The 18371-nt window shown below is 40.0% G+C and overlaps 1 protein-coding gene across 1 annotated transcript in view; it reads left to right on the top strand.

The window, feature by feature from the left end:
* ULK2 (unc-51 like autophagy activating kinase 2) overlaps positions 1-16040 on the top strand; it is a 40259-nt gene extending 24219 nt beyond the window's left edge. The window contains exons 16-28 of the mRNA XM_037372332.1: positions 2381-2518; positions 3568-3713; positions 3947-4027; positions 6838-7124; positions 7250-7443; positions 7947-8056; positions 8921-9073; positions 9798-10006; positions 11310-11488; positions 12446-12564; positions 12928-13085; positions 13967-14102; positions 14202-16040. Coding sequence (XP_037228229.1) covers positions 2381-2518; positions 3568-3713; positions 3947-4027; positions 6838-7124; positions 7250-7443; positions 7947-8056; positions 8921-9073; positions 9798-10006; positions 11310-11488; positions 12446-12564; positions 12928-13085; positions 13967-14102; positions 14202-14269 — 1978 coding nt within the window. The 3' untranslated portion in view covers positions 14270-16040. The remainder of the gene's footprint in view (positions 1-2380; positions 2519-3567; positions 3714-3946; positions 4028-6837; positions 7125-7249; positions 7444-7946; positions 8057-8920; positions 9074-9797; positions 10007-11309; positions 11489-12445; positions 12565-12927; positions 13086-13966; positions 14103-14201) is intronic.
* The last annotated feature ends 2331 nt before the right edge of the window (positions 16041-18371 follow it).

Genomic DNA, 18371 nt, shown 5'->3' with positions numbered 1-18371 from the left:
GAAGAGCATTCTTCTGTTTAAATTTTGAATTGGTTGAAAACAGAAACTTCAGAGACATAACTGGCTTGGCCTTTTTGGTGTTAGGAAGCACAACAGAGTCTTCATTTAGTAAATCAAGTTGTTGAATGCAGTATGCATTTTAAAAAGTTGTGAGAGAAAGAGGAACTTAAAAAGCCCAGATTGCTATGGATTTGTGTCTCGTGGCTGGATTGTCTTGTGGCTGGTAGCTGGGTGTGGCTTCTGTGCAAGCAGTTACTGTGAATTTTGTGTTTTGTGTCTCACAAGATACCAAAGAAGCCACATGAAAGAACTAAACATGTATTGCAGCTTTTCCATCAGCAGGACTGTTAGTAAGTCCTCTTTCTTCCGCATGGTTGTAGACTAAGTTTCTGCTGGTTTGAAATAGAACTGATATTCATTAGTGGTGGCTGAAATATTTCCTGTATTGTATTGGAAAATGTAAAGCATAATCATGCTGTTTAACTACACATGTAATATCTAAACAAAAGGGTTAGATTTGCCATTTGACCAAGCAATGAATTTCATAATGTTTTCAGTACAAATAGAAAGAGGATGAGTGGCTAAATGTGGAATAAAGCTATTATGTTCGGTGTATTTTTGGCTTATGTTAATACTACAGGGCTGCAAGTCAGCATTATTTGTTTAGAAATGCTTGTCACAAGAAAAGATTGCTACTTTGTGCTGATCTTTGTGCAGTTTCTGTAATCTGCTGACATGGGCTATCAATACAGCTTTGGTCTTACCTCTTATGCTTAAGGGCAGATAATGGGGATGGTTTGTCTGTCAACATCCATTTTCTCTGGATTGGCCATGTACAACATACACTGTAATTTCCTATTTTAAATTGTGCCAGGTGTCACAGTTCTTAGAGTTGCTTGTTTTATGAAAATATGCTGGTTATGGTATCTGTACATTGCTAAGTTAAGAGCTAAACGGTCGTGTGATTAGAAACAGGTGTCTACTGTTCACACTTTCAGTGTTTGTACTATAATGGTTTAGTTATTGGTTGAGTAAATTTAGTCACTAACTGGCTGCTTGGGGCACGGTCTGAAGGAAGCAGAGTGTGTGTCTGATAGTCTACAAGATGCTACTTTTGGATTTTGGTTTTTTATTTCCTGAGAAATGTTCTTTTGTTGTGTGTGATATTTTTTTTTTTTTTACAAAAGGTTATACCCTATGAAACAGTTAATTTTTCTGATTAGCTGATCAAACTGAATGAATTGTACTCATAGTTAGCTGCTTTATGTCAAGTAGAAGAACCTGAAACACTTTTCAGGCTCCAGCCAGAATGGGAAGAATAGGTAGAGACAGTTCATTCTCCTGTGGTTAATTGCTAATTTTATTCTCTGGATCTCAGAGAAACAAGATTTGCACACAGCTCTGCACACATATGTATTGTATCTAGAAACTAGGTGGTAATAAAAGGACAAACTTCCTTCTTTTGCTAAGGAAGTTCTATGCATATTAGGAGGTAGTATTTAATTCTCAAAAGACAGCCAGAAACCCAGATTTCTGTTCAGCTGTAGCTGTGCAGCAAGTGCTGGGGCTGCTTGTTTTCTAAAGTTTGTGATAGAACACTTTTCACATTTCCCGCAAGAATTTATCCTCTTTCTGTGAAGAGGTGGTCAATAAAGGACCAGATACTGAACCGATTATCTTCCAAAAAGCCCGTTCCTTTGAAATTCATTCCATTGAATTCTGTCTTCCTTTAAAAGCATCGGTAACTGATTACGTTGCAGTGGTTTGATTCCCTTATCAGATAGTGCGTTGAGGTAAGCCTGGTCACTGACACTCCAGTTGAACTTGGGTAATGCTAATCTGTAGCTTGCGTCTGTGGATTAATGTTCAGGTGTGTGGTTTTGGTCATTTTGTCAGGGGTTGGTTACATAACATGTTTTCCTTTTGCAAGTTCACGGTGTCTCTTGGGATATCTCTGTGCTTTAGTGGCTTTTGTACACATTCCAGCCCTGCTGCTGAACTTCCTGTTCTTAGCACAGTGGGTTTTCCTAGAACGCTATTTTGAAGCGTGGTAAACAGAGCGGGCTAATTGGCAGGAAGTCAGAGGGATCTGTAGATCACTGTGATGCGTGACGAAGTGCTTCAGCTAGTACTGCACTCTCAGCTCCATCAGATACTAGCCAGTGTAAGAAAGGCAGGTACTAACGAATAGTTCCTGATCTCCTGCTGTTAAGTGTTAGAGCTAGATTAGGACAAGCTAAGATCATATTGCATGCAAGGAGTGCAGGAGCAGCTTATTTGCCTGTTTCCTAGATTTCCCTGAAATTTCAAGAGTGGTACAATTTGGAGAGAGACCTGTCTACCTATATTCATCTCCTGTCTCCATACTTTCCAACTTCAGGCATTGCCAGCCTTCGGTATCCCCCCGCAGCGAAACGGCACCTATCCCAGTTCCCACTCAGCTACGGAATTACCAGCGCATAGAACAGAACCTCTCCTCTACTGCCAGCCCCGTGTCAAACCCCCACGGATCACCAAGGTGACTTTGAGGTTTTTAAACTTCTTTTTCTTTGTTCTAGTTTGTGTTTGTACCCTGACAGATGTCCGTGTCTTCTTGCTGATGTCATTTTTTTTCTGCACAAAAACATACTAAAGAGGCATTTTAATGGTAACAAATAATAGTACTTCACAATCTCAAGATTGTTGGATGGGCACTTGAAATTTCCATGAAAACAAAATGAGCTTGTTCTTTCACTCAGATGCAACCCAAGAAGGTAAAAAGATGAAATCTTGCTCTTTTTAATTCTCTTTGTGTATTATATGGCACTACATCATAAACTAGAAAGTCAGTAATAAGTTATGGTTTGTTTTCACACATGTAGTGATGAGATGAATGCATTGTTCTGTAGAATATCAAGGAAACAATTTTTGGCATGTTAGTTAACTAGCTTGTTTTATTACAAAGCTCTAGTGTGCCAGATTTATTCTCTGACTTGTGGATCAGGATGGTGAAGGTCAGACTCAGAAACAGACTACTCAAAACTCGGGAGATCTTTACAAAAACAAACGCTGTGGTTCCTTGCATTTTTTTCCCAGGATCTTTGATTTTATAATAGTTGCTATACCTGGGGAAATGCCTTTCCCTTAATCTTTTTTCAGTTATCTGACCTGTATACCAGACCCAGTGTGAAAACTTTGTCATAAGCTTGTTGACACAAAAACGGGCATTCACAGCAATACATTTCATTTGATTGTGAAATTAAAAATTTAATGATAAAGTTGTTAGAATATTAGGAATCCTCTGTGTACTAAGGGTTATCCCTTTCAATTTTCTCCAGTTAACAGACTATTATAGTGTTGAAAGTTAAAAAGTCAACGTGAACAAAGGGAACTAAATCTTGCTTGTTTTCGGTATGGGAAGCTTAGCTTAAGTTATTAGCTTAATAAGCTTCAGTGTCATAGCTTTCTCTTTAAATACCAGTATTTTCTTTAACTGATCATTATCCTCCTTAGGAGATTCTGGAGCTTATTTCAAGGAACCACTGTTATTATAGTGTGTGTGTGTAACCATTCTTTTCACCTTGTTAGAGCTGGAGTTGTGAGACGCTCAAATACTAGCCCGATGGGCTTCATGAAGATGGGCTCCTGTTCTCCAGTACCAGCTGACACTGCACAGGGTGTTGGGCGCAGGTTATCCACAGGATCTTCTAGACCGTATTCTCCTTCACCACTAGGTAAGCCCATAAATTCTTAGCAATTAGAAAGTGTTTATCTGGAGCAGTAATTCAGAACACTAATTCTTGCTTGAAATTATCTTAACCAAAATCTCCCCAAATAGGTCATATTCGCAGAAATAATTTCTGGTAAATGACACACAGAATCAAACTAACTAGGTTTTATTTTGCTTTACCTTCATTTGTAGGTGAAGTATAAAGTTTAAATTCACATTTTGATTTTGTTTGCGTAGTTGGAACCATACCTGAGCAGCTTGGACACTGTTGTTGTGGACAACTTCAAGGACATGATTCAAGGAGTAGAAACTTCTCAGGTGAGTGACTTTGGACAATGCAACCAGTAGTATTTTGATAAATCTTCTACAGTGTTTTGTGAAGGGGAGGAGAGCCAACACTGCCTTAGTATGGGTTAATAGGAGACCCTGGGTAAGTGGTGCACGGAGTTTGTGTAGAAACCTAGCCCAGTTGTGGCTGTATCAAGACACCTTTCCCATAACTAATTCCCTACACAATAAGACAGCAACTGAAGCTTATTTTTCTCAAGACAAAAAAGCAACTCTGATAATGCCTGTCTTTAAACAGGGATGGAAGTGGATGGATTGTAATGAATGGTAGTAACATGCTTCTCAGAATCTGGTTTTGATAGATTAGCTCTGTCATGCCAGTCCTCAGAAAAAGGAGGAAGAACTACCAGTGTACAGCATGCAACACGTTTTCATCATTCCCTTAGGAAATTGACTGGGATCTGATGTTAGCGTTGCTAAGCATTCAGTAAGCTTTGCAAGTCATAAATTATTATGGCATGCCAGCGGGGGGGGCGGGGAGTGATCAGGGAGTAATAGGACTTGAAAACATTCTGAGACTGTTAAAGATGGAATCACACTGTAATGCCAGAAGTATTGGGTATAAAAATATGCAATTCAGCAGCATGTTCTTTTGTTCTATCACATTTTGGGTGCATTTTCTTTTTTAACTAAAATACAAATTATACTTTTTATTTTGACTTTCTATGAGGTGGTGTTGAAACTGCAGTGTGGGTTTTCCCCCTATTTAAATACTTCCCAAAATCATCTGGAGATGATAGAGCCTTTATTTTTTGGAGTAGGCATATTTCAAATATCTGGGAATGGTTTCATCCATATGAAATAAGTTCTATGGCGTGTCTCAAAAATTGCCTTCACAATTGCTGTGCTATTGGCAGTCTTAACAAAAGATAAGGAATGAATGAATCCTCAGATCTGAAGTAGTCCCTTCTCTTAAAAAAGGATGTGTGTGAAGAAAATACAAAGCAGTGTGTATGCTTTTCTTGTCGCATCTTTTCTTTGGATAGAATATTATAGGGCTCTTGGTTTAGTGCCTTCTGCCAGTGTCCAACTGACTTGTAACATACCACAGTGCTGTTTTGATGGCTGTAAGGGTTTTTAATGTTTCAATTCTTCATCTGTTTCCTGTGTTCTTTCCCTACTTGACTTTATGTCTTAATTTCAAATGGGTGCAGTGGTATTTCTATTTGTAAAATACCACAAATTGCAGCAAGTCTGTTTCTCAGCATTTAAATGGGTATGGGAAGCTGTCTTTCATTTCTGGGTGAAGTGAGGTCAGCTGTACTGAGATTTTTCTAAGGACTGAAGATGTTGTTGGAACAGAGTTGTGATGTAGCTTCTAATTCAGAAGACTTCCCTGTGGTGGCAATGACACTAGAACAGTAACCAGTGAGATTTAAGACTAGTTTCTGAAACAACGGGTGGGGGCTTTCAATGCTATGAGACAGATGAGCAGAGGGATTTCAAACCAAGTAAATTCTTGGCTGGGAAGTTAATGAGAAATAGACTTGATCCCTCTGTTGGAGCTGCAGGCAGAAAGGCTATTCTAAAACATAATGTTTAATGGAGTAGAATGAAATGAAGGTGAAGTAGCTCACATTCAAAATCTAACTAGCAAAAGCATAGGTTTAAAAAGGTTGAAAGATGTGTCTTAACAGCTGGGCACTTTAGTGAGCAAATTGCAAGAAGCTTGTGATGGTTTTTTGAGCATACATTTGTGAAACAGCCTATCTCAGAAGATTGTCTTGGCCAGCTCTTAAAAAACTTACCCTAGTTACTATGGTTAATTTTCAGTTTTGCCTTTCTCTTGGTTTTTGTTTTGTTTTGTTTTTTTAATGTGAGTGAAATTGTCACTTCAGTATCAGTTCTTTGAGGATACAAAGATAAGCATTTTATCTGGGAAACTGTGGTCATAAAGCTGAAGTCTTCTGTACTGTTTGTAACTTTGCACAGTTCCTCATTGTGAGATGTAAAAATATCACAAGGAAGAGACCATTTTCATTCAATTTCAGGTTCCTTATTTTGACAGAGGAAGGGCATCTTTGAGTAGGTGAGATGTTCATAAGAGATCTTACCCCAAAGCCCTCTGTTTAAGTGACTGCTTATAGCTCTTCCGTCTCCATTTGCTTCAGGAGAAACTTTGCACTCGTGCTTGAGTGTGGACTTCCTTTGTACATAGTAAGCTTTTGAAAAAATTCAGTCTGTCAGACTAGAAAGTAAATGGCTGCCCAAAGTAATGATCCCAAACCGTTCCATCTGAATAATTTGGTTCTTTTTAGTACCTAGTTTTCTGGCAGGAACCATGAGATGAGCTGCCTTTTGTGTCTGCAAATGAAGTCATTACGTACAAAACAAGTCATTAACATGCAATGTCGCATTCATGCACTTGTTTGCAGGAACATAATTCCAGTACTTGAGAGCCTCTATTCAACCTAGAGTCTTGGCGGCTGCACTTGAAATTTCAGTATTGGTTATGCCATTCCTGCTGAATCCAACCACTTTATTTGTCTTGGTGCAGGTTGCCAGAGGTGCTGCAGCTGCCAGTACAGCTGTCGCCCTGAAATCTTGCCTATTTGGCAGTTTGACCATCTCATCAGTGTAATGTAGCCTTAGTCCAAATAGCCAACAAGCTAAATCCATTCTCCTTGCCATCTAGTGAGTTGATGATCAAACATATCTTACGATATTTGCAGTCCCATCTCCTTTCAGTTTAATGTTGATGTCTGGCATTTTGGGCTTCATTCATATGTTTTCCAAGTAGTGCGAGTAGAATTTTAGTCCATTGTTTTTCATCCCCACAGGTTCTCCAATACCACCATCTCAGTCTCCACAGTCACTTCTGATGGGAGCAAGGTTGCAGAGTGCTCCTACTCTCACAGATATTTACCAAAACAAGCAGAAGCTCAGAAAGCAGCATTCAGACCCAGTATGCCCATCCTATGCTGGGTATGGATACAGTCATTCTCCGCAACCAAGCAGGCCAGGTAGCCTGGGAACATCACCTACCAAACATATGGGATCGTCACCTAGGAGTTCAGACTGGCTGTTCAAAACTCCGTTACCAACGATCATTGGCTCTCCCACTAAGGTATGTGAAGTTTGCCGCTGTCAGTAAAATGTGAAATGGTAACACGCTGCCTGAAACCATTCTCAAGAGTATTTTGGGGTTCTAACTTTGGATTTTGTGTGTATTCTTGGTCTTGACTCTTAAAGGCAACGGCTCCTTTCAAAATACCTAAAACTCAAGCGTCCTCGAATTTACTGGCCCTGGCTAATCGCCAGGGCTTGGTAGATGGCCCGCTGCAGCCTAAAGACATCACTGACCCAAGGGATTTCACGCACTTCCACTCAACCCAAGGAGGTGAAAAGCAGGGAGGAGAACAGCACAGTAAAACCACATTTGGCAGGTGGGCACTGGAGTATTCGTAACCTGTAAAGTTGGGTAGGTAACGTGGCAGAAGAATGTACGTTGTGCACAGCAGCTTGGAGGAGGGAAGAGCATGCAAAAAGTGAGCTGTGAAGGAGATGCTGAGGTTTGTTGTATACAAGAGAAACATTTTGTACTGTGTACACATATAGCATGGACTTCCTGGAGTGCTTTGTGTTGCTGTCTAGTTCCCTTTTTTGTTTTGATTATCTGAATATGGAATTTCATTGCCTCTGTGAAGCCCATTCAGTTTTTTCTTGAAAATCTATGTGCCAAAATTTGCAATACAGATTTTTAAGAGATAAAGGGCTCTATGTTTAGCTCTATTTCAGTAGGTCCATGATGAACAGCAAAATTTCAAGACTTTCTGTACTTCTGTTGAAGAATTCTCTGTAATAAATACCAAGAATCTGAAATTCATCCTTAGTTGCAAGTTAGATAGGAAGATCTTACTGAAGAACTTTGTTGTGTTTTTCTCTCCAGGTCTGTTAGTACTGGGAAGCTATCAGATCAACAAGTGAAGGCTACCCTTGGCGGCCAGTTATATCAAGGCAGTACAGACAGCCTCAATACAGAGCGACCAATGGATACAGGTAAGGAACAGATTGATGCATCCAAGCTGTCTCCTTGTGCTAGGTTTTTTTATGGAGTGCCAACTACATACAGTTCTGCTTCCAACTTTGATAATTGGTTCTGACAATTTTTAGCCTCAGTACGGAAGGCTTCTTTTAATCTTTAAAGGAATATGTTCCATTTCTTTAGCATAGCTTTAAAAATACCCAAGACAGGAAAATATCTATTTCTGTGCTAAACACAGAAATATTTCAGCTGCCTATACTGGCTAGGGGGTGTTGGATTTTTTTTGGTTTGGTTTTATTTTTAATACAACATTTGTGGCTGTTTCATTTCCTAATTCTACCTTGTTCTCATATGAAAGCCAGTTTATGTAATTCTGGGTCAGTGTTTCTTTGTTGTTTTTTTGTTGGTTTTTTTTTTTACTCCTCCCTTCCCCAGCTTGCTTCTTGCTACAAGTGGCCACCAGAAATTCTCACCTCATTTTTCAGCAGATGGAATGAGTTCTGCAGGCAGGGCTGGTCTTTAGCCTCCAGATCTGTCATAGTCTGCCTTTATAATTTTTCTGTTGTATCTTTTGGTGCAGGACTCGAGTTGTCCACAGGCTCTTAGAGAGAGCCTCTGTTGCTCTTTTCTAGGTGAGAGTAGAACAGGGAGAGATTGAAAGCAAAAAGATATGTGCAGACTGCATCTTGACTCTTTTCACGTATCGCCAAGGCTGTCCGCTCAGCTTGGTTTATTTGCTCTCAGAACTTCAAAATAGTCCAAGTCTTGGAGCTACATCAAAGCATGTTGTGTTGCAGTGCTCCAGTTTGCTGCATATAATTACTTACTGGTACAAATATATGTAATAGGGACTAATTTGCTGAAATCATCTCTTCCAGCTCCAGCGGGTGCCTATGGAATTGCAATGGCACCTCCTTCTATGGGAGGTGGGGCAAGTTCTCGGGCTGTCATGTTTACTGTTGGGTCCCCTCCAAGCAGTGCCACCCCTCCTACCTGCACCCATATGGTCCTCAGAACAAGAACCACCTCAGGTAAGTCTTTCATAACAACTATGGACTGTTCTCAAACGCAGTATTTAGGCTTGCCCGCTTCTTGGGCAAGTAACCTGACTATTGCCTTGTACAGCAGGTCCTCTAATCCATACAGTACTCTGTAAAGCAGAGATTAATATCAGATAACTTCTGCCTTTTCTCTCCTAAAGAGAGGGCCAGAGGCACAGACTTACAATACAGTGGTGTGTAGCATGCTGTGTACACAGCTTTACTCCACCACAGGGGGTATAAATCTATGACAAAGGTGGAGAGGAAAAGTTAGACTTCTGATGCTGCATTTTTGCCTGCTGCTGTGAATGGTACCAGACACAGCACACGAGGGGTGTGAGCTGACTGCAGTTCAGCATGTTGTCTATGTTGCCAGATATCAAAGATCTCAAGGTGAAGGCCTTCATTTGCTCAGGATGAGCAGGAGTCTGCAGCAGCGTGCTTTCATGAGCTATAGCACAACCTTTGGTCTGTACTGTTGGACTCTGCCTTGGAATCCTTGTCAGCCATTTCCCAGAATCTGTCTTATGAATCGTCACTGTTCATTATGGTGTAGGCCTTTGCATTCTCTACAGAGTGGTGCGAGGAACGAGGAGAGCCTCCCAAGAGTGAATCTGTGATGACTACTGATTTGTCATTTGCTATCATCTGCAGCCCCAGCGCTGCAAGGTGGAACAACCTATTAGACTGAATGTGTGTGTTATTTTTCTTGTAGTTGGATCAAACAGTTCTGGAGGGTCTCTCTGCTCTACTAGTGGCCGTGTATATATGGGCTCTCCTCCTGGTATTTATATGGGTTCTTCTCCTCCGGGAGCCGAGGCAGCTCCGAGTCTGAAGTACATGCCTTATGGTACTTCGCCTCCCAGCTTAGAGGGCTTTATCACTTTTGAAGCTCCTGAATTGCCTGAGGAAACTTTAATGGAGGTATAGAAAAAAATAATTTAATGTTTTATAATGTATAATGCTGCTAAGACAGAGACATGGTAAAAACAGGACTGCTCAGTGCACTTTGTAGTTTCCTCTTCACTGTCTCACATATTCCTTTTTAAGATCTTGAAAATATTGCTGTATCAATTATGGCCAATTTCTCTTTGGTAGTTACTCCTGGCATTTCGTGTATTTGAATAGGTAACCAAAGGAACAACTGCTTTTGTTCACCAGAGCCTTCCAAAGAGGCCTCTGTTTTAATGCCAAGTCTCTGGATGTGGGTGCTGACAGTAGCAATATCCCTCTGGGCATTGTTTTTAACTGCTTTTTCACAGTCAGTGGATGACATTAAATCCTACTTGTGGGAAGAGTGTCCTATATTTTTATAAAACGTGTGGAGGAGTGACACTTCATAAACACAAATTGGGGTGGTCTTTTACCAAAATGCTATCCTTGGACTGTAAATTTCTCAAGACAGATTGCTATTCTGTTTTCTCATTCGCATCTTGCTGCAAAGTGTTTGGATCCCTATTGAATGTTATGACATGAATGTTTGACAGTACACTGTATTCTTCCCACAGATAGAGTTTAAAATGTATTTAGACCAGCATCACTAATGAAAAGATTATAAATATGGCTAAGATTTTTTGATTAGTTGAGTTTTTGGTTAGTTTTGAAAGCTAACTTTTTTTTTTGCAGCAGAGATTATGCATGTAGTATCTTAGTCACCAAGCTGTGAGTTGTTTGCTCCAACTGAAGTTGTTTAGTTTAAATGGTACACTTTGGCAACAGCCACCTTTTAACGCAATGTAATTCTAGATCTAAGTGTAAATTAGAGTGTAGCAGATAAGTATGAAGGTTTAGATCGGTTCTCTTGTAGATATCAAGTCTGTTATGTAATAAAAGCCAAATATTCCTCCTAGCTTCTCATACAAGTGCCAAGCATACTTTTGGGTTGCTGATAATATAATAAGTAATATGTCCCACTTGTGATTCCTTTAGTTGCTTAAGTTTCAGCAAACATAGAACTCCATGTCCCAATTCCTTTGGCTTTGTTTAAAGACTTAAGTATAAGCGACAGTATCTTGAAATCATTAATGAAGAGAGAACAAATTAATATCTGTTGATCTGTTTGGACCTATTTGGCTCTGTAGTCCCTAGTGCTGGCTCTAATAAAATGTGATTTCTGCATTGAATGAACATACCAAGAAATCCTCAAATGATTAGCAAGAGTTTAAGTGTACTTCTTAGCCATTATAAGCTGGTAAGGCAAAATTCTTGTCATCTTTCCCTCTGACAGAGAGAACATACAGATACACTGCGTCATCTAAATATGATGCTGACATTTACAGAATGTGTTCTGGATCTGACAGCAGTACGAGGAGGAAACCCAGACCTGTGTACTTCTGCAGTATCGCTGTACCAAATCCAAGAGAGCATAGTTGTTGATCAGATCAGCCAGCTAAGCAAAGAATGGGGGTAAGTATGCGGTCAAATAGTATCAAGAGAATTTGTGAATATTGAATACAGCAAAAATGTATTCAAACTATGCTCTTTTTTTGGGGAGTGATGATTGTTTTACTGTATAGAATCTTTTATGGGAATAAGTTTTTAACAACTGAAGACAGATCAGAACAAGCAAAGGATAGAGAGACATTTACTAGCAGACAAATAAAAGGACATTTTTTGTCTGGCCTGCTACATGAGTTGAGGAAAATGGTGAGGAGTTCAGGCCTGAGTTGCAGCAGTGCATTTCCAACCTTGGAAATCTGTACCAGCTTCTGTCAGATCTGAGCCATCATCTGTTCCTGTTGACTGGGCTGAAGCAGTAGCACTGGGGTGGAGGCTGGGAAGGGGGAAGGAAGGACTGTCCAAACTTGACCTTTTTTCAGTGAAACCACTCAGCCCTAACACAAAATCAAAAGCAAGAAGTGTGAGAAATTTGGAGTGGTGGGAAAGGGCAGTTCCACTTCCTGCCTTCTTCCTGAAAAAACAACAACAACAACAAAAAAAAACCCAACAAAAAAAAGCCCCCTGCAAAGTGTTTGCTTTTCACGACTGAGAATTCCAGGGCATAGGAAATGATGCAGCGAGAAAAGTACACCCAGTCACTTGTGGTAAGATGTTGGCCTCAGGCAGTTAGTCCCCACAAATAAGCGTTGTTTTTTAAAATGTCTACATTAAAGCAGTTTGTATTTGCTGGTGCAGCTACTAGATGAGCAGATGTACTCTCAACTCGTGACAGCGTGTTTGTGAAGGGAAGGGAGGGGGTGGAGTTGCATTTTAAACATCTGTCTTCCTTCGCTGCTGCTGGGTCCTGTGTAGGGTTGTGATTAAAAAATGGTGTCTGCCCATGGCTTGAATGTGTTTAAGAAAAGTGTTTTGATATATATATATTTTGATATATACTTTTTCCCTGCCCTTCCCTCTCCCTAGACAAGTAGAGCAGCTGGTGTTGTACATGAAAGCTGCCCAGTTACTAGCATCTTCTCTGCATCTTGCCAAAGCACAGGTCAAATCGGGGAAACTGAATCCATCCATTGCTGTTAAGCAAGGTAGGTGCAACGTAATCTTAATTTGTTTGGCTTGTGATTTTTCTTTGCTGATACATAACTCAAAAAGCTTAAGTTGCAACATTTGTTTGTTTTCTTCTGTACAAGAGAATTGTAGATATGTACAATTGCACAATTCTGATAGTAAACAAAGATGCAGCTAGAAACTTAAGAAATGGGCAGTGGAAATTCCTTGATATATGTTTAATTCATAGAAGTGGCAGATTAAATAAACATTAAAAGCACAAGTTTAAACTGACTTTGCTAGTGCTGGGAAGAGCTGAACTTAGGGTATGTGGTTGGTTGGTGGTTGTTTTTTGGCTTTTGGTTGTGGGTTTTTTTAATTTCTTCTTACCTTTCTTCCAGTTGTGAAAAACCTGAATGAGAGATACAAATTCTGTATTGGCATGTGCAAGAAATTGACGGAAAAGTTGAATCGTTTCTTTTCAGACAAGCAAAGGTTCATTGATGAAATTAACAGTGTAACTGCAGAGAAACTGATCTACAGCTGTGCTGTAGAAATGGTAAGTCACACTTTGCCCCTAAATGATAGGACATTGAGATAAATTGCTTTGCTCTCTCACATACTTCTTCTACACAACCAGAGAGTAGAATGTATGTTTCCAGGATTCTGTTCGTGGTTATTTTGTCAGTCTTTCATTCTCTTTCCTGCCCTGCCTTAACTGTGGCTAAAGTTCCTGGCAGATACTGTTCTTCAGGGACATTTCCCCTACATCAGCACATTTGGTACATAAACACTAGGAAATGAACTCCTAAGCCACACAGCCCTGTCTGCTGAAGTCTCACCCAGTGAGGCTTACTAAGGCACAGAAGCAACACAAGTAGCTTCATCAATCTACCAGGTCAATTTGAAGAACATCAGCCTGTCCATATAAAGCAAAAATGGTAGCAAACATGTGGAAGCTTTTTCATGTAATTGATAAACTTTCTATCTGCCCTGGAGCAGATGCAGTAACTATATAGGCAACTTAACTGCTTTTTTGATGAGAGGGAAGTCTTTTTAACATAGGTGTCACACAAAAGAGACTGGCAAATATTGTACTTAAGCCAAATAATGCTCTAGTCGTGCACGATTAATTTGTTGCCTTTACAAGAGAATGTAGGCATAAGAACAAGCTTATTTATTCATGTCGTTGTAACACCTGTAAACACAAAAGATCGAAAAGTGCTTTTATAGCTTATACATGCAGAATATCTTTCTACAGCAGAGGCGCTATATTGTCTCAGGCTTCGTTTTGTTGTCTTACAGTGTTAAAAATAGATCAGCTAACTTGAGGCTCAAAAATAGTTTCTTGGTGACACTTTTATATCATTCATTTTGAATTTTTCATTTCATTACTCACTTAATGCAGTTTATGTAACTGAATCTCCTGAATGATTCCAGGTTCAGTCCGCGGCTCTGGATGAGATGTTTCAGCAAACTGAAGATATTACATATCGATACCACAAAGCAGCCTTACTGCTGGAAGGACTGACTAAAATACTGCAAGACCCTGCAGATATAGAAAATGTACACAAGTGTAAGTTTACGTTGAATAATGAAAATACTGAAAAGTACATTAAACTAATGAATTGTAAAATAACACCAAAGTCATCACCTGTTTTTTACCTCTCTGCAGATAAATCTAGCATCGAGCGAAGGCTTTCTGCACTTTGCTACAGCACAGTGGCTGTATATGAGCAGTAGGAATATCCCAAGGACCAGATGGTGTGAACATAAGGGACCACATCAGTGATACTGCACTTTTTTCACTACAGCTTAATTGTTGTCCTTGTTCTGCCCCACATGGAAGATGATTCTGACATTTCTGTGGTGACTACCAAAGAAACAGCAGCATATTCAAAGAGGAGAAATTCCAAAAGTACACTTGCCTTACCAATCCAGCAGCTCCTTTTTCTTCCTAGCAACAGAATTTAGAAGAATCTCTCTTCACATTTCAAACTGATCCTTGTACGTGCGCTTTGAACTTGAATGATTAGGGGTTGGGTTTTTCCTCACAAGGTTTGTAGAGAGTGGATCCTTCTGCATCAGGTACAAAAGGACATTTCCCTCAGAAGATTCCCTCAAAAGTTTGTGAAAAATATTTTTAAGTTGTCCGTAAAATGTGGCAGAGTGAATTTGGGAAACCCTTAATCATGTGTAAGTGCTGTTTGAAGCTTTCAGGGCTAAGCTGGCTTGTGTCGGAGCTCACATGTTGTAAACATGGCTCAGCTTGTCATATGAAGGGATGGTGAGAAAGCCCTTTTACACGGGGGAAAGATGGATAGAAGAAATCGTGCTTCATCTGTGCAGAATCCCCCGTGGGTTTTCAGCTGATGTGGATGCAATTTGATGATCTTCTTCCAAAATATTTTGTTTTGCACTAATTTACTAAAGTAACTGTATATTCATTTTTGAAGAACTGTATTAAAAAAAATTAGAGAAAGAAGGCACAATGGACTTGGCTGAATTTCATTTCAGTGTACATAAAATTCTTTTCAGAATTTCAAATGTAGCTTCTAGAAGACTTTCAAACAAGCTGTAAAAACTTGTATTCATGTGAACCTTTCCATTTTATACCTATTTGTCTAATACTTGAGTAACTACTGCTCTGGACTTTCTCAGTAATAGCAATGTTGAGTTGCTGGTTGTTTGCTTTTTATATAGATTTGGTTGCATCTTCTGTTGTGCATGCGGTATGTGCATTAATGCCTGCAGTCTCTAGGGGTGTCATGACAGTTCTCTGTGGTTTGTTTCTTGGGCAGTATTACAATAAATAGTGTAAACTGAAAGGTTCTGCAAGGAACCATGCAAAACCAGAAAATAATACTGGGTTTTGAGATGCTGATAAATTGGTGTAGAGTGTCTACATACAGTGTGTGAAAAATCAGGATTATTTTGTGTGCATTTTGGGGGAGAGGTGGGAAGCTTCATTTAGCCTTATAGGCGTTATCATTTCAAGCATCCCATGAGATCATCAGGACAGCGATTTGCAAAGTATTTAGGCAGATCAGCTTCTCTGGAACTGGTTCCTATACTTTATTTTTGGGACTATTTTTGTTACTCAACTGCTTGAATACTTGAATAAACCATTCTCCAGGACAAAATCATTTTAATCCTCTTAAACACAGTGGTCTGAACTATTTGACAAAGTTGTACAGGGCTTACACATCAAAATATTGTTTCAGTGTTTGGATAACCATGTGTTTCTTTTACTTTGACAGAGTAATGTACTTTTTACCTTATTTATCTGTATGAAATTCCAACAGTTAATTTGAAAGTGTTTGTTTATATAATGTTTGTATTTTTAGGTCTTTAATACGGTGTTTCTACCTCTCCTTTGTAATTGCATGCATTATTCTTGAAACTAGGTAATAACTCACTGAACTGTTGCGTAATAGCCTTTTTATTATGGCCTGTATAAATGTATATTAAGGTAAAAATAAATACTGACACTAGAAGTGTTTCTATGGTAAAACCAAGTTCCTGTGTCTCTGTAACCAAAGGCCAAGGGTGTTAACTTTTAAAAAAGTCTGTACTTGGCTGGTTGAACTGGCTGCTGAGTATTTCCCTCAGCACTTGGATGTGCCACCAGGGCAGGATAGGGCAACTTGCTTGAGTTTGTTATCTCCGAATGGCTCTGGTACAAAGTGTCCCCGAGTGTGTTTTCTCTTGCTTTAGGAAAACAATTTACCCTGCTTGCTTTTTTTTTTTTAGAACTTGGATTTGAAAATAAATATGCTAAGTAGGTCCCTGGGTAACAGCTGTATGTTCTTTCAACAAGGTGCTTATTTGTTGCCGCTAGCAAAGAGGAGCTGTCTGGGTTGCCAAAACAGCATATACGGAGCTAATTGACAAAAACTGGCAGTAAGTCACAGCTTCTATCCAAACTTTACGAAAAACAGGCTTTGTCCACCTTAGCTAATATCCTCTCACCAGCTGAGGTGTGCAGTGGTAGGTGGTGTGGGGTGGTTGTATTTTTTAGTTGTACTATCAAATTTTTCCCAATTTATTTTTTAGAAAATTAGTCCTACACTTGTCACTGGCACATAAAGAGGATGAGGAAGGAGTGAGCAGGGAATGCTAATGATACGCCTGAACACGAATCTAGGAACAAAGCAAAAGCCTTAATGCACAAGTCTAGGAGATAGGCAGCTTTTCCCAGGAACTCACTGGTTTTTGTTGGTTTTCTTTTTTTTTTTTTTTTCCAGGATTCAAGCTCATTCTCCTTCCACTCTTGCCAGCAAGACAACAGCTGCACAAACAGGAGGAGAAGAAAAGGGCTATTCTTGTTTGCTGATTTCAGGAGGAGGAGACCAATGTTCATGGCCTGTCTTTCCGCATAAACTCATTCTGCAAAGATCCTGAAGCTGTCCTCTGTCTTCACATCTCCGCACTGAACAGCAGGTGCTTGTTTCTACCAAATGGGGTGGGTGGTGGGTGGGGGTTCTGCCTTTGAAAGATAGGACTTGAAAGGAGATATTTGATGTGCTTTTCTAGTTCAGCTCTCTAGCATCTGCTCAACACCATGTTCCATACTTGGTCTGCTCTCTCCATAGCGTATGATGTTGACTAAGGAATCTAAACCACATTTTGATTCTGACATTTGCTGCTTTTTATAAGCAAGAAGTTGAACTCCCAGCCCTTCCTCTGATACAGAGAGCAAAAAACCCAAATTATTCTGAAAAGCGTTTCTCAGTTGAGAGGTGCGAGTTGTCCCTGGGACTCGCTGGGTTCTGCGTAGTTCTTGTTACTTTCTCGTACAGCGATGCCAAGGTATCGCCATCGTCACCTCTGTGTTCAGAGGCAGTAGCTGTTGTGACCCACCGGTGGCACAGCACTGTGAAGTGCACAGCCCAGCCGCACCAAAAAGGAAGCTGTTTTTTCAGCTGGAGCAAGTGAAGCTGGATACCACAGTTTCCAAAGCTTGTTTTCAGCTTTGAAATTCAGATAGGCTGGCTTGTGACCTGACTTGTGACCTGCCTCCTTTTTGATTCCTTCTCTCTTGGTCTTTTTGCATGTTTTTTTAAAAAGTTTTGATCCTTTGACACGTTTTCTGCTCTGAACTCTGCTTGCTACTATCTTTTTTGACTATCCAGGATGCCTTTAAGTCTTCAAGTAAATCTTTTATCCTGAACTTCCCTGTCCAACCTGATCCATAGCCCAGGGTGGTGTTTTAAAAAGTGCCCGCACAGCTCCTCCTTTCTGTAGCTCAGTGAAGTATATCTCGGTCACCCCTCTTCTGAGGTCTTTAAGTCAGCTGGAGCCCAGTCTAACTAAGTCTTGGCACTGCTTCTTGGGACAAACACCTTTTCAATAGGCTTTTGTATGTGGCAGGCTCCCCCCTCCTCTTTGGCTGAAAGCAAACTAAGTGCCAGCAGTGCTGTTGAGTCTTGTTGCAGTCTTTGTGCCAATCATTTTCATTGTTTCTTTGTGTCGCTTTCACATTTTCCATGGCCCCAGCTATGTCTACAATGCAGCCCACAGACCATGGCTCTGTACTACACAGTATCTTGTTCTTGCAAATGTGAGATCAGCCACAGCTTTCAAAACAAGTGATGCCATAAATGAACTGAGCTGCATTTATTCGTGTATGTTCCTTAAAACCTCTCCCTGTTGTTAATCTTCTGTACCCGCTTTTATGATTGAGTGCTGTTTGGGCTTCTGTATCTGCCCATCTTGTGCCACTGGCCGGATTGTGTGACTTTTAGAAAACACTTGGAACTCAAGACAAGGTAAACGTTTCAGCAGAAATTGAGGATTGTCAGCTTAGCTAAAAACTTTCACGTTCTGTGAGCATGGTGTGCAA

This window comes from Falco rusticolus, chromosome 1, assembly GCF_015220075.1.
Source record: "Falco rusticolus isolate bFalRus1 chromosome 1, bFalRus1.pri, whole genome shotgun sequence".
NCBI classification, from domain to species: Eukaryota; Metazoa; Chordata; class Aves; order Falconiformes; family Falconidae; genus Falco; species Falco rusticolus.
Note: the sequence above shows the minus strand (reverse complement) of the source record. Positions and strands in the feature narration are given on the sequence as shown.